This window comes from Andrographis paniculata, unplaced genomic scaffold (assembly GCF_009805555.1).
Source record: "Andrographis paniculata isolate CXL003 unplaced genomic scaffold, ASM980555v1 Contig75END, whole genome shotgun sequence".
NCBI classification, from domain to species: Eukaryota; Viridiplantae; Streptophyta; class Magnoliopsida; order Lamiales; family Acanthaceae; genus Andrographis; species Andrographis paniculata.
Window position 1 is genome coordinate 1,856,764 of NW_026137612.1, and position 24,342 is coordinate 1,881,105.

Consider the following 24,342-nt stretch of genomic DNA (forward strand, 5'->3'; position numbering starts at 1 on the left):
CACAAAGGCCACCAGGCAATGCCATATATAGCCATAGTCATAATCATGGGTGTACTCTGCCAATGGCATACAAGGAGCCAGGCACACCCACAAATACACCATACCTGCAACAATAATCATCATAATAACAAAAAAATAGATTGACTGATGAAGACGACGACGACGTCTATAAGCTCAGGGGGGATGGCTGCTACCTGCATCTCATCCATCTCATCTCATTTTTACATATTTATTATGAGAAGTATACATACATACATATATATATATATGAAGGAAGGGTGAGCTGGGTGGGTACACCACCAGCACCAGCACCTGGCCCCTCCCCCCCCCCCCCCACCCCCACATATGATCAAAGTGACTTACTTTTTTTTTTTATCTAGTAAGAAATGATCTGGTGGTGTAGGATTACATGTGTAATCGTGAAGTGGTCACCTGTCACACATGATTCGTCTAGTATAATTTGTCTATCGAACTTAATTTGCAGAATATTAGATTCGACCAGCTAACGACGGCGGATTTTCTAGTCATTTAAAAAAAAAAAAAAAACAAAAAACAACTGACTTACTTTTCCAATGCTGCTTTTATTCTTGCCGCCTTTCCTCCCGCCCCTGCCCTTTCCAAAAAGGTTTTGATACAGCCAGGAATTAAGGAGAGGGAGGGGGGCCATCCATCCTTTTATCAAAGTTCCCTTTTTTGCTGTCCCTCTTTCTATTCTTATTTTCTATCAATCATTTCATGTCACACAAATTATACTATTACTACTGGAGTATATATAATATGCACACACAACCAAAAATAAATAAATAATAATAATAATAATAATAATATGGTTGAAAAGTAATCTCCGCCTCTCCTTATTCATTCAAAAAAAAATCAATCTTTGCTCGGAGCCACATACTATATTATATCCTCAATGGGACAATACAATTAATGTTAAGCAATTAGCTCCATTCCATTAATTGTAATTCTCCAGCCACAAATTAAAGAAAGACAAGTTTCACTATGAATGAATGAATACTCCACTCCTACTACTGAGTAAACCAATCAATCAGCCTCCATAGTTCTTGTATGAGCCCAGTGCCAACTTCACTGCCCCTGCCCTCAATATGTACTCATGATATATTGCTGCTATGGCTGCCCCCGCCATCGGCCCAGCCCAGAATATCCACTGCATTACATATTTGTAAATCATATCATATCATATCATATATATATATATATACAAGAGATATAAATATGCATTAACAAAGTAGCAGTAGCAGTACGTACATGGTCATGCCAGGCCTTGTGGTTCCCATACATAACTGCCGCCCCGAAGCTCCTTGCCGGGTTTATGCCCGTCCCGGTAATCGACATCGACCCCAGGTGGACAACAAACACTGCGAACCCAATCGGCAGCGGCGCCAGCACCGGAACGTGGGAGTCTCTGGCGTTCCTTTTGGGGTCCGTGGCCGACAAGACGGTGTAAGCCAGGACAAATGTGCCGATGATCTCGGCGGCCAAGCCGGTGCCCTTGTTGTAGCCGGGGCCAAGCTCGTTGGCGCCGCCGCCGAACCGCTCGTACTCTGTCCTCTGGAATACCTTGACCAGGCCGCACCCGCAGATGGCGCCTAAACACTGAGCCACAATGTACGACACCGCTCGGACCAGCGAAACCTTGCGGGCGATGAACAGCGCGAATGTCACCGCCGGGTTGATGTGCCCGCCTGCCCGCACCCAGCCAGCCAGCCCTTCAAATTACGGATTTGAAATTTTAATAAAAATGATTTAATTATGGTCTCACCGGACACGCCGGCGGTACAGTAAACGAGGACGAAGATCATCCCGCCGAAGGCCCAGGCGATGCTGAAATTCCCGATGCCGGCGCAGCTGCCGTGGCTCTTGTAGCTGATTACCGTCAGGATGGCGATGTAGAGGAACAGCAGCGTCGCGATGAATTCCGCGATCAGCGCGCGGTAGAACGACCACTTGCGGACCTCCCTGGGGTCGTACATCGGCGCCGGCGGAGGCTCGCGGTAATCTCTGACGCCGCCGGCCTCGACGTCGTCGTCATTGCCAGTTTCCCTCATCTTCAATCAAGCGAATCGACAGACGAGCAAGTGAGCAATCGAAGTGAATGCAAATTAATTGTGATTTCCTCTTGGTTAAAGATGATCACACTCCAATGGCGCCACCATGACCGACCTTCTTTGCACTTAAAAGCGTATGGGTTAGACAAACTGTAACAGAATTTTGTTATTACAGTCATGATCCGTCGACAGATGTTGTTCAATACGTGCTCAACAATTTCCTAAATATGGCCGTGGATATCAAGCCATCCATTTGTCCTCCAGATCCATCCGAGTTGTCACACAGTACATACATATACATATACATATACAAGCAAGCAAGTTTTCCAAGTTTCCATTACAGGAATTAACAGCATACAAGAAGTTGCACAGAACCTGCTCATTGGCAGGTCCTATGTTTTCAATTTCGTGGGTCCTGATCAACATTTCTTCACACAATGTTGTCTTTTATTCGCAGTGTTACAAGCAGCCAGATGATCAACAAACAAAGAAAAGAGGACTGACATGTTTGTGTAATAAGTTGCATATAAAAGCAGTATAACACATAGCAAAGCTAAGTAAAACAGTATAATCAATCAATTCATCAAGTGAGGGGAAAAACTTGGTAGGCTAGAAGGTGTGTCCTGCATACATACTTACATACATACATACATATATATATATGTCTCTGTGTGTGTGTGTTTTCCAGATAAAATTTACAAAAACTTCCCCCTCTATAGCAAAATTTAAAATTTCAAAATGCAGTTAGAATTCCCCATCTATGCAGCAGCTCCAGCAAAAGTCAGATTCCTCACCTGGAAATATCATGTGTCTGAGAGTAGCCCAGCTGCTCCATCTCCCAGCTCAGCTTAGGAGCGACCCTTTCGTGGCGCGGCACATATTCCTACACACAAAATCCGTAGTTATATTTAATATACATACATGTAATAAACAGGGCAAAAGAGTATAAAGCAAATTAACAAGGAAATAAAGAAAGTGAATTGCATGCATGCCTCCAGTCTCTTGACAAGCTCCTTTGCTGTTGGGGCAGATATGATTATGTGGCGAGCACTCGGGCTTATGAACCCTTCCTCGACAGCTTTGTCGATGAATGAAAGCAACGCGTTGTAGTACCCATCAACATTCAGTAATCCCACCTGCAGATCATGTGCAAAGTTCATCTCATTACACTCCATTAACTTAGTTACTCCCATGTTTCATTACAACAGCTTACTCATCCTGTCTATGTATATATATTCATTCACATACCGGCTTATCATGAATTCCTAGCTGAGCCCAGGTAATGACTTCAAGTAATTCCTCCAGCGTTCCGTAGCCTCCTACATGCATAATATTATTGCTAAGTTATTGAGCATAGAATACTATAGAGACAACTATAAGTGTAATACTCCATGTGTTAAACGAATATATATATACATATATATGTGGGTGGGTGGGTGGTGGTAGTGCGCATAATCTTGTATAGGGAATATAATCCACCACTATCCAAAAAATATTATTGCCAATTCTTAAACTCTAAATATCACTATGTTTTACACTAAATTCAAACATAAAAATAAATAAATTAAAAAGTCCCAATTAAACACACCTTCTTGTTTCTACTGGCTGAGAGTCGGATCAAATTTTCACTAAGGGGAGAATAATCATTAATGGAATTGCATCTCATCCTTGGTAGGCAGGCAGGCAGGCATGCATGTTTGTTTCAAATAAGGAAAGCCAGCTGGCCCCACCCCTACCCCACGCCCTTTGTGCATTTTCTCAAATTTTGCATTCATTGCATTTGCACCTTGCAATAATGACTTGTCGTGTATAGTTTATATACTAGTAAGAGAGTGCCGGGGGACACAGTGGGGCCCAGCTAAACGAAAGCCTTGAGATCATCTACTCATTATCTAAGCTGCTGTGCATTTTTCAGTGGGTATTGTAAATGTTACTAATGTATTCCATTCCATGTTTCAGGAATATTCATTCTATCATGAAGATAGACTTGAACAACAGATAACAGTCACAGTCACAGTTAAGACAAGGATATGAGAAAGAAAGGCTCATAAAATGTTTCTGAACAGAGAATCAAAAAAATAAACAGCAGAAATTGGAAAATCTCACATTGGGGTTGGGGAGGAGTTGGAGAATATTTTATATCAGGCAGGTTGTTCATCCTTCAATATGGGGGTTGAATCGAAGATTGAATTTTAGCACAAGAATGGTAATTTTAGCAGAGGTGTATACCAACCTGGTAAGGCAATAAAGGCATCAGAATGCCTGGCCATCTCAGCTTTCCTTTGATGCATATCAGCTACTGCCTTCACTTCCCCTACTGTTACACCTGTTATCTGCAAAAGGATGATGATGCAGCACCAAAACCCATGTTAAAATGAGGCTTGAATGAAGATGAAGATGAAGATGAAGCAATGGATATAATGGATATGGACTTTTTCATTTGTCTGATACATCTACAGCAACATGAATAAGACAGCAAGAAAGATAGGGAAAGTGATGAGTAACCAAATCAATGTGATAAATACCTCTGGCCACAGAAATTTGTCTCGGAATAAAATAAAAACAAATAAATAAAGTCAAACAGCTTTCGCTGAAAAACCACTGATAATAAATGGGAAGAACAGTTATGGAATTTTTTATTCAGCAAGAAAAGGCAGCAGACTTTTGAAGCCATAGCAGACAACATATACATGTATATATATATATACATCTGTACATACCTCTCGAGGCATGAGTGTCTTGGGAATCACCCTGCAGAGGAGACGACAACACAGACAAATAGTATCAGTTTTGGCGAACTCATATTTTAATGTTCAACATTCCTTCTTGTCATTTTTGTCTTCACCTTCTTAGAAACCAAGTACGGTCAAGGATTAGGATTCAAATATAGAACAATTACAAGGAAGAAACAGCAGAAGCTCACCCAATGACATGGCGACCGCCATCATGAACAGCTTGTGAAACCAAGCCCATCAACCCTATGCTCCCTCCTCCATACACCAAATCGATGCTCCCCGAAACCTTCCCCCCAAAAAAATGCATGAACATGTTAGGGTTACAAAGAAGAAGAATCTAAATGCATTCAGAAATATGTTGCAATACATTTCTGGAAGAACATTCAAGTATAGAAAATCCGCCATAGCCGAGCGATGATAACAACACAGGATTTGTATCGTGAAGCATCAGTATAACACAGCTAAACATTGATAAAACTAGAGTAAACGTGTGATTAATTGTTTCAATCATGAATATAAACAGAAGATTAAGATCCTACATTCAGCTTCTCTACTCGAAAAACTTTCAGAACCTGCGTTTAAACAACGCCGCTAAATTCCAAAACCGTCGATCAGTTACCAAAACATCAAACTCACAAAAAATCCACACACAAAAAGAACCGGAAAAAAACAACACTGTAGATGCAGATTGACCTTTCACCTACCAAACAAAAGCATAACAATCACACTTTCCCCCCTAAAAACAGAGCATTAAATACGAAAAAACAAAAATAATTAGAAACCGATCCAAAAGCTCGAACAATCAATACCAAAACTTTGCCAAGCTCAATAGCAGCATCTTGATAGCTCGTCTTCCTGCCTTGGCTGCTCCCACAAAACACACAAATCGTCTTGAATTTCGACGGCTTCACTTCAGCTTCTCTCTCCATAATCACTCCCCTTCTCTCGCTCCTCTCCTTTGTCTCCTCCTAATTTGTCCTTTGCCACTTGATGTAAGGCGCAACTCGGAGCAAAAGTGGAACTTTGATTCCAACAGCCTCTCAGAAATGGACACCTTGCTATGGCATATACGTACCACGCCTGTGCATATTCTGTACGTTTGTGCGGAGAAAGATGGATAAGGCGTGTGATGAATACGGACGCACCAGCTTTGTACCGTATGTATATATATATACACACACGCACGCATGTATGTATTTATATATATTAAATGGCTACCACATCGCACGTGCGAGAAATGGAGCTTGATCAAACCGGCCAAGAATATTTATTCCTTTCACAAACTACAAAATTATGCGTCGCTTAAAATGAACTAATTTAAAATCGAATGTATTGGGACTTAAAATGGAAAACAATAAATGTATATAAGAATATGAAGCCAAATACTAGGTTTGTTTCTTTTGATAAATTTGAGTTTAAATTTTTTATTAAAATAATATATTATGAGATATTCTACTAAGGGAGGAAGTATTTAAAAATCATACTCCCTCCGTCGTCTCATGTATTATGGGTCTATTATCGTAGATACAGAAATTTAGATAATAAATAATTAAGAAGTGTATTAGTAAAACGTATAATAAAAATAATTGTGGATTAAAATTAAGATAACTAACTAGTTTAATTAAGATTAAAAAAAATATAAAATTTAAAATTTAAAATGAGATTAAAGTGTATAATTATATTTCCAAAAAAGGAATTGAAAAATTATATAGACTGACTAAAATAGAAAATAGGGACAAATTATGTGGGACGGAAGGAGTAATAAATTTGTTTATTTTATATTTTTCAATAAATATATTTTTATATTAAATATTAAAAATAATATTTTATATTAAATTATTAATTTTTCGTGCAAATAAAAAATCTATTGTATATATTGTGTCCATATGAGTATATATTATTATTATATACTAATATTTATGCCAAAAATATATATATATATATAGATGAACAAACTTAATATGAAAATGAGTATTTGAATATGATGGTTTTAGATGCAAATTGAGATATACATTTTAAAAAATAATAATTTAAAAAAAAACTAGGTTAATTCTTTTGTGTTTTATTACCTATTTTTAATAATTTAATCTCTTATTATTTTTCTTCAAAAATATTAATATCATCTACTTTCTATACAAATATTACTATATCAATAATTATTTTCATTTTAAAAATATCATGTTACAAAACAAAATAAAAAAGACAAAAGACAAAATAAAAAGTAAAACACATTTTCATCTAATTTTTTTATTTGGGGGATTGGATTGAATTTATACTATTCATCCAATTTTTTCCCCCAAAAATATCAAATTAAACACATATTTTTTATATTATATTAAAAATCAATTTTACATTCAAAACATCACATCAACATCTATTTATATCACATCATACAACTATTCAAATTCAAAATTTTTACTTTTCAAATCCCAATTCAAAATCCAAACCCCAAATAATGGCTGCTAAAGTAAATATTATGAGTGAAATATATATGTATATAGTACATTATTATAGAGAATAGGAGTTGATGTTGATATTTTTCAATAATAAAAATATTATAGTATATATAATAAATAAACAATGCCACTCATTTTCATATTTTCTATTGTTATTTCGACTTTCAATTTTTTTATTTAGTTTTATACGGATATTTTGTTTTCCATAAATTAAAAATAATCTATAAAGTTACTTAAAAAAATATAAATTAAAAGTTCAAAATTATATATACTCATAATTATACCATCTAAGAATGAATAGACACGTGTTTGATTTAAGTTTTAAATTCAAATATTTATTATTCAACATACTTATTATAATAAAAGTACATTATATTTTTTTACAAAATATTATACCAATAGAAATATTTGATAATAATTTAGATGAAAAAAAATGTAATACTCCCTCTGTCCCGAAACTAAATATTCATTTGTTTTTTGCACGTAGTTTTAGAAATATGAGTATTATATTGGGATATAGAAGGAATAAAGTAGAAATGACTAAAATAACTTTATTAGTATGTGTGATATAAAGGTAATAGCATTTGTGTAATATATTGTAAGTTGTAAGGGTATTTGTAATGTTAGGTAGAAAGTACAGTTACTAAAAAAAAATGAATATTTTGTTATGGAACGAATTAAAATGAAAAAAATAGATACTTTATTATGAGATTGAGGGAATATAATATTTGAATTATTGGAAAATAAAATAAAATAAGATAGAAATTTATGGTGGTGCATGCATGTATGGTGATTAATAAAATTAGGATGGTTAGGTGCAAAGCAAGATGGATCATTTAAAGGGAATGCAGCGTCATCCTTCACCTTAAATGCGCTGCAAAGGAAAGGCTCATTTTAGGATTAATCAAACACCATATTTATTACTCTTTTCATCCTATTTAATTGGACTAGGTACGAGATTTAACAAATATTGATATTATATTGGTAGTAGGTAAAAAATATGGATAAAAGACTTTTTTGCTCTTGTAAGTGTATTAATGTAAAAAGTAGTGATAATTGTGTAATAAAAATAAAAAAATATGAATACTTTTACGATGATATGATTATTTATGAAAATAAGGCTATTATTTTGAAACGGACAAAAATGATAAACAAAATTATTGTATTGGAACAGAGGAATAGTTTTTTATTATCATAAAAGTACATATTAATTTAATTCAAATTCACACCGTATGATAATAGTTTACAAAAAAATATGTAATTTGATCTTTTCGCATTTTCTTTATTGCATAAATATATTGTATAATTTACAATATGATAATAATTTACAGTGTATTCCATTTTAACTCTAGTTATATATTGTATGTATTTCCTCGATCCCTTAATAATTTATTTATTTTTTTCATTTTAGTAAGTTCCATAACAAAAGTATTAATTTTTTTTAGTAACTATACTGTCTACTTAACATTACAAATATTTTTTCAATTTACAATATATTACACAAATGTCATACATTTATATCATACAATACTAATAAGGGTAATTTAGTCTTTTTATTTTTATTTCTACTATATTCTAATAAAATACTAACATTTCTAAAATTTCGTGCAAAAAGTAAATAAATATAATTAGCGTCTTAAATGCACCCCTATAAAAGTTTCTTGTATTAATTAAACATAATTAGTCCTACGTAATTTAACCAAACTATTAATTATTAATATTATAGTTATGGCTTCTTCTTCTTTTCTGATAATTATTGTTACTTAGACATATATAGGTATGGTACAACTACCCTATCTCTTTAACTTTATTTATTTTACTTTTTTTTTTTTTGGACTACTTAATTAAGGGTTGGCGATCAATTAAGGAAATTAACTTGCACTCGCTCTGTTCCAAACAAGATGCAACATTTGTTTTTAACATTTGCTTTTAACACGGGTTTTTAGGTGAATAATATTAAGTAAGATAATTTAGAAATTAGGTGATGTGATGGAAAAATAAATATATATATATATTTTTTTTTTGGATGGTGTAAGGGGATGAAGTGTGAGGTAGAGATTAAGTATAATTAATTATTTCCTATTTTAGAAATATTGCAGGGTATTTGAGACATACCAAAAAAAAATATTGTAGGGTGTTTGAAACGAAAAGAGTAATTTTTTTTTTTTTATAAATTTTTATATATTTAGAATTAAAAATACTTATTTGATTTAATTGCCATTACAACTTGCAATTAGTATGTTGAACGGAAAAAAATAAAAAATAAAAAATTAATGCAGTACTAAAAATATATTGTAAACAAAAAGTCACTATAATTTATAAATAAAAATAGCACATATTGTGCTGTCCCGTCGTCAGGGATGGCCTGGTGGTGTAGGGGTTGGACTCGTGACCGTGAGGTCATGGGTTTTGACTTTTTCATCGGGTCTGATTTGCAGGATATTAGGTTCGGCCAAATGTTTTACTTAGGGTGTGTTTGTTTGGGGATTTGGATTTTGAGTTGGGATTTGAATAGTAAAAATTTTGAATTTAAATAGTTGTATGATGTGATATAAATAGGGTTTGATGTGATGTTTTGAATGTAAAATTGATTTTTAGTATAATATAAAAAATAAAAAATAGGTGTTTGATTTGATATTTTTTGGGGAAAAAAATTAGATGAATAGTGGAAATTCACCAAAATCCTTCAAACAAACACACCCTTAGTGCGCACTCTCGGGTATGGCTTTTGATATAAGTTTATAATATATGTATATATATTTTGTTTTTTTTTAAAAAAAAATTCACCTATTTTTTTTTTAAAAAAATATATATTATACATATTTATTATTTTTATATTATTTACATTTTTTTTTTTTTTTCGAATCAAAACACGTAACAAACATACTAACTTGTTTGATAATTAGTTAAAATAGTAAAAATCTCTAAAAATTTCCGAACGCACACAACTACATGTGTTTGTCTTGTTTCCTGATTCTGGTTTGCTTTATAATTTTGATTTTATTTATTTAAGTTTTAGTTTTTTTTTTTTTTTTTTTTTTTTTTTTTTTTTTTTTTGTTTTCAATAGCACCCACCTATAATCTTTTACTTTTGTATTTACTTTTTAAATAAATATTTATATTAATTAAAAGCTCTCTATTTTATATAAATTTATTATTTATTAAATAATATTAATTTTAAAATATTTTATTGGAATATTATTTTTAAAATATTTACATATATATCTTAAATTTATATAATAAATTTTTTTTTTCACTTCTAAATATTTTAATTTTTGTCCGTCTAATTCAAAGGTTTATATTTTCTTATTTACATAATATTTTAAAAATAATTTAATATTTAATTTGATTTTGAATATGATATTTTATGTTCAAATAATATTTTAAAAATTTATAAAGTAACAAAAAATAAAATTAAGTTTTAATATAATTTGTATTTTATTTCTGAAAAAAAAGTTAATAATTAATACAAATATAATAAAACAAAAATAACTAAATCATATATAATTATTTTTTTCATAAAATATCATGTTGCATTAATATATTACTACCTTCGTCCCATTTAAATCGTCCTATTTTGCTTAGGCACAGAGTTTTATATATTGTATAATTAATGAGTAATTAAGAAACGTATTAGTAAAAATAATTATAATTTAATAAAAATAATTATATATTAAGATTAAAATGACTAAATAACTTAATTAAAATAAAAATTAGAAATTAGAAATTAGAAATTTTAAAATGTGATTAAAGTGTATAATTATATTTCAAAAAATAAAATAACAAATTATGTGGGATGTACGAAAATAGAAAAAATGAACAAATTAGTACGAATAGAGAGTATATAATTTAGATTTAAATATTATATAAAAATTAAATTTAAATATTTTATGTAATATTCCAATCATACAATTATATTTATATAGTATTTGATCATGATATTAAAAATATATATTTAATTACGATAAAATAACATAATAAAAATTAATATAGAAAATTTATTGAATAAATTTAAATTAAGGTATTGTCTTTATCTATGCGCTAAGTGTTTCATTTGACTTTTTCAGATAAATTAATATTTTATAAATATATAGTGTAATAAAATACTGTAATATCTATTTTACTTTTGATATTAAAGTTATTTTACTCTTGATATTAAAGTAAAAGTAATGTGAAAAATAAAAATTGATAAATGAAATAGAAAAATTTTATATGGAAAGACTAAAATAGTAAAATGAGAAGTCTACTTTCTAATAAAATAGTAAAAGTAATATGCATTGATTTGATAGGTAAGATTGTGTAAGTTGAAAAAGTGTATTTTATGTATTTTTTTTTTGTTTTTCTTTTATTTTTTTTTTGAGAAAAATGAGAAAAATTATTTTTTTGGATATTTTGGATTATTGTTTTATTTGAAAATAATAAAATTTGAAATTCTGGACAATTTTTTTTTTTATCAACCTATTTTTTTAAAAAAAAATAAGGTATTTGAAACAAAAATTTTATGTAGAGGAATTACGATTATTTATTGGAGAGAGGAGTTAATTGTACACGGCCGATTAAAGGGCATTGGTGGCATGAAAAAAAAAAACACTCTTGTCATCATCGTAAGAACATGCAAGTCAGTTCAATATATCAACCGTGTTGCCCTGTGAAGGCCGTCGTCATTTCACGTAATTCTAAAATGAAAGCACTTGAAACTGCATACGAGCAACGGTGTGAAGGAAAACAATGCAATATTATTTCGTAACGAACAAATCCTGGTACATAAAAATAAAAGATGACAACAACTTGTGAAAACAAGAAGACCCGTATGTAACTCGGAACTTGAACGAATTACTACAAAAGAAACAAAACGACACATGGTTTGCGAATGCCCAAGGAACACAGGCACGGAATGAGCGTCGTCACCGGGAGTGAGTCGCGATGATTCGTCAACCAGATCCGCTCGTACATCCTCACATATCATGATAGTGGTTATAGTGGGGAACGACCGCGTCAGTAGATGGTTGTGTCCGGGGTGTGCCTGCCGCGGACATGGATTCATCTATGTCAAGTTCAACACAAAAAATATATGGATTATTGAACTTGACGCTTACCGTTAACCATGCAGCTTTCTTCTCGGCGGTTGCATCATTAAGTCCCATGCCCGCATCCCAACGAAAGTTTGTCTCTCGAACAATAAGTTCACGTAAAAGAAAGTACGATATCCTAATCGCTTGAGCTTCTCTTTCATTTGCCTCAGCTCAAATGCACAATCGGTTTCCTCAATAAATTGCGTATGTATCTGAACCCAAAGCTTCGGGCCGAGGCAGCGCTCATCAAATCCATCTGCTAGCCACTGCAACCACACAATATGTATGAAGTATTGTTCAAGTTGATAAGTCCATTGCGCCGGTATTGTACGTGACACCCCGGGTGTCGCTCGCTCAAAACGGATGCATGCATTTGCTTTTAATTACTGGAAGGGTGAAAGGTTAGAAGGACGAATGAGCTAGTAAGATGTAATAGTACTTCACAATAGAATCAATAATGAATGCTTGTCCAAATAAAATGGAGCATCCTTGCAAGAAGATAATATTCGCATATCCCATGCGATTGATTTTTTGTGACACTTCTTTTCATAGTGTAAGGACTTTCTCTTGACATAGGCAGGTCGAAAAGGTAAGGGGGAGGGCGATTACCGTCATATGCGCTTGGGGGTTGCATGTGTAGTCATTTCGCCATTATTTGCGGTAATGATTTCAATTTTTTGAAAGACTTGTTGGGTTTTCCAAAATAAACAATATTTTGTTGAAGTGGTAATACTCTGGCCGAATAGATTTCCTAATCGGGTTGCAAACATTGTTCCACATTAAGTCAAAAGTTAATTCAAATAGAGTTAAATCAGGGATTTGCATTTAGATTTCGAATGGTCCTTCGGCAGTAGGAGCGATTACTGGATAGTATGATAAACTGCAAAGTAACTACATAAATGAAGTATAGACATATGCTCAACATACGTGGTGACATAAAAATGAGTGATCCGTACCGCCAAAAGTAGAAAACAAAGGGAATGGGGCCGTCAGCGGAAGACAAATGTAGCATGAGCTGGCACGCCATAGTGCTCACAAAGGGCCTCCACTCTAGACTCAATGATGCAGAGCCTCTCATCAATCCACGCCTGCACATGAATGAGCCGATCCTCCATAGCGGCGATGCATCCAATAGCGGTTGCAGATGTGCCCTCATCTGCCGCATCGTCCATCGAGGCCTCAATTTCCAGAGAGGTCTCCCCGCGCACCCTCCTCCAGACAATGCCCATTTGAATAAGCACTTCAAATCCGGCAGGCTTTATCGTCGAGGCCAGACTTTCTCCGAATGAGATCAAAATGTGTAGACAGTGTGCAAGTCGGGTGACATAAGGTCCAATGGTGATTGTACGATTGCGGCCATCCAATGCTTGCCTTGTGAACAGTCGTGCAAGGCAATAACCAACGTTGATAGGCACCCTCATCTCCATACTCCAAATATATTTGAGATCATCTTAAGTGACCACACTTATGCTGGAGTTGCGGCCCGTCAGCGTGCGGTAGTACGTACTATATGTAGCGCAATGTCGGGGATCGGAGTCCCGACGCCTTGGACTGACCCGGGTGGTATTCACGTTGGTTGCTCACCGATCATTAGAACTTCTATTGTGTCGCCTGCCACTCTCGCGTAAACTCATACAAACCCATGACAGTTGAGAACTCCGTGCAAGAGAGTCGGAAGCGGAGCATTGCGGAAAAGTCGACCTTATGTAATGCTTCTTGTCCACTCTAGAGTAGCCAAAAGTTCCAACGTAAACGTCTAGTGTGTATCGCCAGTAATTGGAAATAAACCGGCGCCATACACCCACATTCAAGTATCCCTCGACCTCGTCCGTTACGTTGAGTTCCCTTACGGTATCCTGAGAAATGCAGCGGCCCACGAAAAAGGAGACCCCCTTAAGGTGCTCAAACTTTGCATATTGGTCCGCAACATAGAAGGGGTGCAGAGTCTCCACTCCACCGAATGACGCAGTTGGCTTTTTCATGGTTTTCTTCTTAGATGCAAAAACGACTCATCTTCTTTGTTGGTGCCGTCCTCAACAGTCAACAATGAACCTACATAGTCAAAAAAATATGTTGTCATGTAAGGCACCGAAGACATAGCTCACACCTGCAAATCTAACAACGATGAATAAGCTCGGGGGACGGTGACATGAGTCAAGTAGCTGAATCTCGGGCAATTACTTAGCCGTACGTCCACGTGGGAAATATTTTAAGTAGGTTCCATCCTGAAATAGCAAGTATTGATTGTGTCTACACGGTCACGCAGACCTCCGTGTAAATTCCTGCGTTCAGAATACAAGGAAAATGTAAGGGTATCGCCACGCCCATGCAGTTTGGTGCAAGATTCCTTGCAGGAAGGCTAGACAACGTCAAGTCAAAGTCGCCACGGCCGTGCAGAAGAGGATGTAATTCACTGCTGCAAGCATGCAACCATTCACGTGGTCGTCGCCACGACCATGTACGAAAGGGTGTATTTTGCCCCAGCAACGACATATCAAATCTAGATGGCATCGCCATGGCCATGCACACCTGGCTTTAAGTAGTTGTCCTGCCTTCACTTTCACATCCAAGATTGTGCGCACGGCCGTGGCGACCCCCGTGACTTATTACCGGGCCAACACTAAACATGTAGGGATCCGCCGAATAGAAAGTTGTGATACAGATTTAAGGAACAACAAAAAATAAAATTAAGGTAGGTTTGTCCCGCATCCTTACAACACTATCGAGTAGCCCCCATGAATGGTAACTGAGGAAAAGTGTTCTTAAGCAATCGGAATTACAAGCAAGAGTATTTGTTGTTGTAATCCTACATATTAACCAAAGTGTACACAACAACCACAATAGCTGCGAAAGAAGAAGCTTGTAAGTACCGGCACAACCCATCCGGTCCTCCACTCCTTAAGTTCCCTCAGGGACGACGACATCCCAATTTTCGGTTTGTGTGCCCCTGTTTGCCTTGTTGCAAACAAGCGGTTCCGGCTCATGCGTATCAACAGATGGTGCATCCCCGGACCAATGTGTGGACATGTATGCTGCTCATTTGGAAGACTACCAAAATAACCTTTGGCCCCACGGAAAAAATAAGGCACAAGAAGTAAGCTTAGCCCGGGTTTTTGGTGCTTAACTTATGCGCTCAGGCATCGAAAAACCACTAACTGCACATTGGGAAATATTGCCCTCTAAGTTCATCTGCATTAACATGCTCATATAGATGATTATCAAAGTAAAGATGTGCGTAACATCCATAGGAGATATAATTACATAAATTCTGAAATGATAACGGTACAAAAATAGGGACGAAAGTTGAGATGTCGGCCATCCAACTAAGATGTGAACAAAACAAATACGGATCCACCTACAGACACTATAGGTGGCATAGTAACAACGTGCACGAAATCCGGGGAGATAAAAGAACGATAAACACTAACGTGACAAAGCTTCAGTGATCTCTTGATCGTGCACCAATGAGCATTCGTGGTCAGGTGCAGGGTCGCTTCCCTCCTCGTCCTGCGTCTCCATATTTTAGCCATTCGAAATCACGTAGTTGTGGACTGTAGGGCAGGCTTGTACGAGATTAACATGTTGGAAGAATTTGTACAGAGGCATCGACCCTCTCAGAATTGCAAACCTTCTCTTAAGCACTCCAAAGGCGTATTCCACTACGTTCCGAAGTTGAGAATGATGATAGTTAAAGAGTTCTTTTGGTCCGTTCGGCCGATCGGGGGTATATCATGGAAGGTCTCTTAATGGTAACGATTGGACCAGAATGGGGTCAACATCAGGGCCGAGTTTGTGTAGGTTGAATCCCCGATGTAGTATTTTCCTATGGCATTACATGATGAATTGAGAGTAGCGTATAGTGGAAGGGTTACTCCGATAAAAATATATGATGACTTAAGGCACGTACCAGCAGGGGGGAAGGAGAATCTCCGGCGAAGGTAATGGCACGATTAAGAACACGGGAATCGTGTCTACTTCCCTCAAACCCGGCATAAACATAGATGAAGTGCATGTCAAAATCTACCACGCCGAGGACTAATTGTTTAGTATTACCTTTGTGACTCCGAAAATATGGTGCATCTACGGTGGGGACGGTAGCATGTATAAGCATTCCGTCGAGTGCACCACTACAATCCTAATCGTTAATAAGAAAGTAGAAGTAATGGTTGAGAAATACTTTCATAGGAGGTCATTAAAAGAGAATTTGGATATACAACTCGGTACCTTGAAGTATGGCATAAAGTGTCTGTTCGTTTCAATAAAGAGATGCGTCATAAGTTGATCTCTGGGACACACTATCTCTGTGCCAAGAATGCACAATGCCTAGCTAACACGCTTGACATGCCTGAATATAGTATGTGTCGAGTTCTGAAATCATTCTACACTGCTGCGCTGCTGGTTAGAATGTGCGACAATATGTAGAAATATAGCCACCGCCTCATGTACACCTACGCACTTTTGAGCCCTAGTCCTAAAGAGACCCTTGGCCGAGAGTGTGTCGCATAGTTCAAGAAACATACTCTTCGAGATCCTTAGTAAATTTTTAATTCTGAAAGGGTGTCCGTTCAACAGTTCGTTCATGAATTTTTCACCACTTAGGGCCGAATCGTAACAACGCTGGAGCGTAATCCAATTCACGAGTGCGTTCATTGCCATTCGGCTTAGTTTCTCGAGTGCATCAATCTCCATAGAGCCATCATTTCCTTAGTAACATCTTTCCCACTGTCCTCGTTCTTGTCTGCACTCGACAGACGGCTGGATGGGATTGTGTAATTGCCCTGGAATTCCCCGTTCGAAGAACTAGTCATTGCGTTAGTAGTCTGAAATTGCATAATTTAGAGAACAATTCAACATAGCTCAGACATAATTTTCATCACCAATATGGAGTCATTAGAACTACATTACACCGAACCGTGCGTGAAAGTTAGAACGAATTGCACTATGGAAACAACAAACATATAAGAATTGGACGAATGTGAGACCGTACATACTATCGGTTCAAAATAAGTCGATGGTCCACATTTGCAGCTCCAGGGTCCATGAAAGAAATAGAAGTCGATGGTCCACATTGCAGATCGCATTAGCTGCTCGGAGAATGCATCTTCGGGGAGGCCCATGAAATTTTGTAGAATGTGATGTGCTTCAAACAATGATTATCTGCGCTCATTATGGAAATCGGTAAGCTTCTCTTGAAGCTCTTAAACTCCGTTGAAAACCTAACAACTCGGAGTTTGCAGACATATTTGATCCGCACCGATGTGGTATCAGACCCCCGCTCCATATTGAAAGATTGGTAGGGAATCATTCGTTTTTGGTTCCTTGGACCCCGCTCTCACCGGGCCCATCCTCACCTCCATGTCCTCCCCCTACCGTTGAGGGGCCGGCCGATCGCGTGGCAGTTCCTTCAGATGTATCCATGCCTCATGGAAATGGATTGTTGGACTGAGTACTAGTGCCTGTGGCAGATTGATTTGCAAACATATTGTGACAGTAGTCGAAGTGGGCGAACAAATATGTTAGTAAATGCCCGTACCCGGGGTATGCCTGCGGAAAGGGCTAAGTGAGTTCAATGCTCGGTGTTGGTAAGAAAATAATGCATTACTGGATTGCACGCCAACCGTTAACCACACGGCCTTGTGCGCTTCACTGGCATCGATCAGGCCCATTGTTGAGTTCCAACCTAGGCATGTATCTGAAAAGACGAGGTCACACATTAAACTGTACGAGGCCTTAATCATCTTGAACTTTTCCTGAAGTTGTTCCAAGTTGTAAACACACATTTTCTTCGTGGAACTGTGTTACTATCTAATCTCAAACCACCGGCGCAAAGGTGTCTCTGCGGAGTTCATCAGCTAACCAGTGCAACCACAAAATGTGCGTGAAGTACGGCTCTAACTCATAAGTCCAATTCGCATGAGGTTTCTGTGGAACAGTAGAGGTGCACGCCATTGAGGCATTTGTTTGAAGTCAAACAACTGATTGAGAAACGGAAAAAAAAAATAGTAAAACTAACTATTTAGGATTGTTGATGGTGGAACCATCCTCGAGAGATGGTATTAGTGATACCTCACATTTTCTCTTACAGCGACACAACATCCGAATGCTCCATACGGAGCTTTTGGTGTTAAGTATTTCAGGAATGTCCAGCTTTGCGTGCTTATGTAAGCCAATAGCGGAAGTGTATGGGTTAACCGATATTCCGTGAAAATGAACATGATATAACAAAATAACGCATGTAACTTAGGAAGTCCTTTTTAGGGGAGAGTAAAGGAGACCGTTTTATTGTACTGCCTACATGCTAAAACTAAACCGAAAACTCTAAAAAGAGGGTGTACCTTGTTGCCATTAATTTTGACGGTAATCACCCCACACTAGCCCTACAGTCCAAGTTTTCGTTGTAATGATTGGCCCTCTCCTCGATGTATGTAGGGATGCCCCTACCATGCACCAAGGGAAATCCATTATCAATAATTCGGTAAGAACCCAAGCGGGACTTCTATTTACACAAGTCAAAAGCATTATGAAGACAGTGGACCCCGTAGCAATAACCCCACAATTTTCAAACGCAACTTCGGAGCATAGTATTATGTCTTTCATATCGTCACCAAGTTTGTACACGCAACGACGTTTGACACAATAAATTGCTTGGTCGGAGACTAGCTGGGGCTTCCGTTAACCCCTAGATTGGACAACGTTGGCAACGCAATTTTAAACCAACTCTAATAAGAAACAAGTCACTTCAACCTAGGCTACGAAATCAAATTCGGGTAGTAAGATTTAGCTAACCCCTAACTCACTGTCTCTGGAAGGCAAAGAAGGCGTTGCTATAATTACAAATCCCCCATTCCCGCAAGGAAAACAACCTAGTAAAAATATTCTTTAATGCATTAAATTTGCCGTTATGAGGAGCCAACTCATAGTCAGTAACTATATTCTCAATGAAGGTGAAATCGAAAAAGCAAGGTATATTTTGATCTAAATGCATATGTATAGATAAAATCCCCCCGGAAACATTTCTTACACACTACTCGGCGAAACGACGACGACAGCACCATTCTTTGGAGATCGTAACTCCACTTAAACAAAAAATATATATATATTTCACACACACCCGCTCCCCCAGTTTAATTCGCTTGTCGTTCGAACTGCTAATATTTGTTCCTATAGTCAAATGATCATTAACAGTATATCTATTTCAATGTTTCTTCTCAACTCACATAACCAATGGTTTGTCCTATTAACGACACACCGTCTCTCTATTTATTTATACTAATGATTCTTGCAAAAATTTGTACTTCCACATACTAGAGACTCCGTCGGCCCGACGAGGTGGACACGGTGGAGTCTCTGCCGACGAACTGCCCACACCCTCAACCACTACGCCGCCATGTAAACCCCGAACTCTAGATTTGTGGCCCCTTTAACGTTTTACCGTAAACCCTGTTTGAATCTTCATAACGGAGTTCTAAAGAAATTCGACAACAACCCTTTACATCTCTCAATATTCTTCGCTACAGATTTAACATTCAACCGATGATGCGTACCATATCAACCCTAATCCTTCTAAATTGGAAATTTTTTAACCTAAAAAATGCAAATCAAGCTTATTTTGTTGCAAAAAGCAAAGAGGAGGTTAGAGCAGAGGCATATCTTGCTTAGCCGATGCCTTACAACTTTATGCACTTCCGGGTACCGGCCGATGCTCCGCGCACTCCAAACTCCTCAGTTCGAGTCCCCGTCCAATAGTCTGATTGCCGTCGGATTACAAATCCCTCATCGCCTTCGAATTCTCTGTTGCTAGCCCGTCGCCGTCGCCTATGTTATATGAATGCTCGAAGATGAAGGTGGAAGGGGAAAACACGCCGTCACCTATAGTGGTTGTAAGTTTGAAGGAAAATTGGAAAAAAAAAATGTGGGGTAGGTGTGCATACCCCCTCACCTTCCACATTAAATAAAAAATATAAAGAATTAATAATAATAATAATAATAATAATAATAATAATAGAAATACGAACCATCAGCTTATTAATCAAGATGTGTCAGCCATTTTCGGGTAGAAGAAGTTTCGCGCAGCCCGAATTTTCAACAGTATGCGAACAACAGGTTAAGGAAACATACCCTATAAATTTATTGAGATTCTCTTTCTTTCACATAATATTATTTTATTGAATATGAGAATATAAAATATTTTAGCATAAAAGATTTGATGCCTTATACGGCAATCCACATGGATTGAAGTGCATTCTCCAATACTTAGAGCAATTAGGGTGGCTATCCAAAAAAAAAAAAAAAAAAATCTCTACTTTATAATGTGTTCGAGTCAAAGGGCGGACAAAGGTGGGGGCGAGGGTGGACTGTAGCCTCCACCTCAGTCCGTTATTATATATATTTATATATATAGAAAAAATATATAATTAAGAAAAGTAATTTGAATAAATAAAAAATATTAAAAATTTGTATAAATTTTTTTAATGAAAAATTGTATAATTTGTCCAATTAAAAAATACCAAAAAAATTATATATATATAATACTATATCCGTCCGGCTCTAAGGGTCTCATTTACTAATAGAAGGACATTTGTACAAAAAAAATTATACAAATATAAAGATATTTTTAATATTAAATACAATAACGGAAAAGGTAAATATGACTATTAGAGGCGGACGGATGGAATATATAATTATTATTGTTTTAGTTTGTTATTTGTATTTATTTTTTTAAAAATATAACAACTAGAGCAATATAATTTTCGGACACCAAATAAATATAAATAATTATATATATATATATAAATTATTATATTCTATAGAATTAAAAGATTAGTCCCCCTCGGATATAATTCTCGTTCCGCTACTAGTTCGAGTCACTATTCTTAGCCGGTGTGATCAAATAAAAATGCATACAATTAGGCTTCAGAGGAGCCTCTACTGCACCAAGTCTTCTTGCCATATTTCGGCGGTGTTTACCATGCTGATTAAGAGTGTGGTTGACAATTAGTTGATAAACTTTTAACTTTTAGTTGATTCAATTAGTTATAGTTGATTCAGTTAGCTGATTTGACTAGTTGATTCAATTAGTTATTTGTATTAAAGTGTTTGGTAAAACAAATATTTGACATTAGTTGTTTATACATAAAATGACAATTAAAAACTTTGATGTTATATTTAAAATATTTAGTTTTGTTCATGTTAGTTTAAAATTTATAAAAGATTTTGTTATTAATTATTGAAAATTATAAAAATATTATAAAAATTTTTGTTATTAATTATTGAAAATTATAAAAATATTATAAAATATTCACTTTTATATTTTGAATTTGAGAAAAAAAATATTAAAAAAATAATTTTTTTATTAAAATTGTGTAAAATATAATATAATAAATTTTTCGTATATATATTTTTATTATGTTAATTATTATTTATTAAATTTTAATGTAATATTTATATAATAAAAATATATAAATAAATTAATAATATTTGTCTTTTCTATTTGATTTAATTTTAATAAATTTATATATTTTACAAATAAAATGATTTATAGGTAATAATTAATAATAACTAGTATTATTTTAAATTTACAAAAATAAAATTATAATTTAATAAATTAATTATATTAATAAATACTGCAATAAAAATATATTTATATGTATGAAATAAATAATTAAATATTAAAGGTAAATAAGAAATATACAAAATCAAAGTGAAAAAACTATTCCAAAACGATGGCTAGATTAGTTTTTTTTTATTCTAAAAGACTTTTTCAAAAAACTACGTAAGTTAACTTTTTACTGGTTAAACAACTAAAAACTGTTTAATAACCTAGAAGTTTTTTCCCGAACACTCCTAAATATAATAAGTACTGAATAATCTTAATTCATTGAATTAAATTTTTAATAAAAAAGACTGAAGATGGCGAAAGTGTAATTATTTCTCTGTCCAATTTAATTAGATTTGCAAATTATCCTTCTGCGAATTTGACGCAAGTCATACTTTTGTAGAAGAGGTAACTCACAATTTAATCGTATTTTTTTTCCTACAGTAACTTTCTTCCTCCTTCTGCAGCAGTTTTGTTTAACCTTCTTCGCTACAAACTTATGAGTAATTTGGATTAACTTCTGCGAAGTACTTTTGGCTTATACTTTTAAAATATACTCCATCCGTCCCAGATACCGTGTTTGCTACACTGTTGATACGGTATTTATTTTAGGAGGGGTATAATTAGTAGATAATTAAGAATGTATTAGTGTCCTATAATATAAATAATTATAAATTAAGATTAAAATAATTAATTAGTTTAATTAAAATTAAAAAAAATAAAAAATTTAAAATAAAATTAAAGTGTTTAATTATTTTCCAAAAAATAAAAGTGACATAGTATGTGAAACGGAGGGAGTATTTATTTATGTTTGTACTGGCTTTTGATAAAAGCAGAAGTAGGAAGCACCTCAGATTTACTTACGAAAAAACATAAGCAATTTTATAACACAAATTACTATTTTATCTTTCATAACAACAACAATAATAATAATTAACTATATTATATATAAAATTAAATAAAATTAAAATAATTCATTTATATATTATATTTAAATTAAAATTTGAAAAATATAATTAAGATATTAAATTTTAAAAATATAAATTTAATTATATATTAGATAATTTAGTATTTTTAAAATATAATTTATAAAGTTTTAAAATAATTTATAGCGTAAATTTAATTTTAATTTTTAATTAAATTAAAATTTAAAATATAACTTATACATAAAATTTAATATTTTTTCAATTAGGGTAGATGATATAAAATTTTTAAATATAATTTATAAAATTTTAAAATAAATTTAAAAAGTTTAATAGAAAAAAATATCTACGTAACTATATCATATTTGGTAATTTTATACTTTCAACTTTATTATATTCAAAAAAAATTTTATAAAAAATCTGTATTTAAAATGATTCATTCAAAACATAAGATGGAACTGCTTCTACTTTTTGCTTTTGCTTTTGTTTATCTTTAAAGTCAATTCAAACGAGCCCTTAATTGCTGTAATTTTTTATCATTATCATTATTTTACAATTGATTGGTAGTAACATATGCATATCACAAATTAAACGGTATGAAATTAATTACAGGGAACGAAAAATCTAATTAAAAGAATGTTAGATAAGTTGGTTGGTTCCATTCGAAGTAGATGTCTGCGCTCCCATTCTTTTTACTCCCTATGTCATATTTATTCTCACTTTTCTCATCTAAATTTATTTTTATTTTATTTTTTTACTAAAAGAATACTATTTTTTTTTACTTTTTCTTTACCTTAAAAAAAAAAATTCTATTTTGACCTACTTTTTTTTAAAAACATGTGCCCGATCAAATGGATATATATTTTGACAACAAAGGGAATACTATTTTACTGTGCTATTTTGATATTATTATTGTGCTACTTTGAAATAATTTTTGTGCATTTTAAATACTATTGTTGTGTTTTTTTTATAATTAATTTAGTGCTTTAGCGCTATAATAATTATGCTATATACTATTGTGTTTTTTATATCAATTTCTTTATTTCTTTCTTTCCTTTTGTTCTTTTTTTTTTCTTTCTTTGCATTTTTAAATTAGTACGAATCACGCTATGTCCAAATTTGTTTGTGGTGGCTTATGTGCTTCAATTTGATTTATTTATGAGAGAACTTTATACATAGATGATCAAGTGGTTCATTGTTTGAATTATGCATTTACGGTCACGATTTTGATGTTTAATTGCACTATACGATTTTTTGATTATGTTGTTTTCACATCCATATAAGAAGATGATATAATATACAAAAGTTATGTTTATATATATTATATGCATATTGTGTCAGCGTCATATTTTATTGTGCTATTTTAAAATTTTTATTGTGTTCTTTAAAGTACTCTGTGTGCTTTTTAAATACTATTGTTGTACTATTTCATAGTTTATATTATGCTCTTGTGATATAATCATTGTATTTTCGTAATATAACCATTATGCTC

At 34.1% G+C, this 24,342-nt stretch overlaps 2 protein-coding genes and 1 long non-coding RNA gene across 12 annotated transcripts; all 3 read right to left on the reverse strand.

Annotated features, from left to right (window-relative positions):
* Nucleotides 1-870: 870 nt before the first annotated feature.
* Nucleotides 871-2,346, reverse strand: LOC127266339 (probable aquaporin PIP2-4). Its single transcript, XM_051296552.1, has 3 exons — nucleotides 1,784-2,346; nucleotides 1,270-1,706; nucleotides 871-1,168 (listed from the first exon to the last, which is right to left on the reverse strand). Exons 1-3 carry the CDS (start codon nucleotides 2,067-2,069, stop codon nucleotides 1,049-1,051), a joined length of 843 nt encoding a protein of 280 aa, XP_051152509.1. The 5' UTR covers nucleotides 2,070-2,346; the 3' UTR covers nucleotides 871-1,048.
* Nucleotides 2,347-2,608: 262 nt separating this feature from the next.
* On the reverse strand, nucleotides 2,609-5,916 carry LOC127266340 (cytokinin riboside 5'-monophosphate phosphoribohydrolase LOG1-like). The gene is made up of 7 exons (XM_051296553.1): nucleotides 5,614-5,916; nucleotides 4,993-5,090; nucleotides 4,790-4,820; nucleotides 4,303-4,402; nucleotides 3,318-3,388; nucleotides 3,062-3,205; nucleotides 2,609-2,952 (listed from the first exon to the last, which is right to left on the reverse strand). The coding sequence occupies exons 1-7, from the start codon at nucleotides 5,731-5,733 to the stop codon at nucleotides 2,860-2,862; spliced, it is 657 nt and encodes a 218-aa protein (XP_051152510.1). The 5' UTR covers nucleotides 5,734-5,916; the 3' UTR covers nucleotides 2,609-2,859.
* A 6,060-nt stretch (nucleotides 5,917-11,976) lies between these two features.
* Nucleotides 11,977-20,265, reverse strand: LOC127266237 (uncharacterized). 10 transcript variants are annotated; one of them, XR_007842116.1, is made up of 4 exons: nucleotides 18,668-20,265; nucleotides 18,399-18,488; nucleotides 12,357-18,254; nucleotides 11,977-12,283 (listed from the first exon to the last, which is right to left on the reverse strand). It is a non-coding gene; the product is annotated as an uncharacterized LOC127266237 (long non-coding RNA). The 10 variants fall into 10 exon arrangements; XR_007842117.1 differs by lacking the exon at nucleotides 18,399-18,488; XR_007842113.1 differs by having other exon boundaries at nucleotides 12,357-18,488.
* Between the last annotated feature and the right edge of the window lie 4,077 nt (nucleotides 20,266-24,342).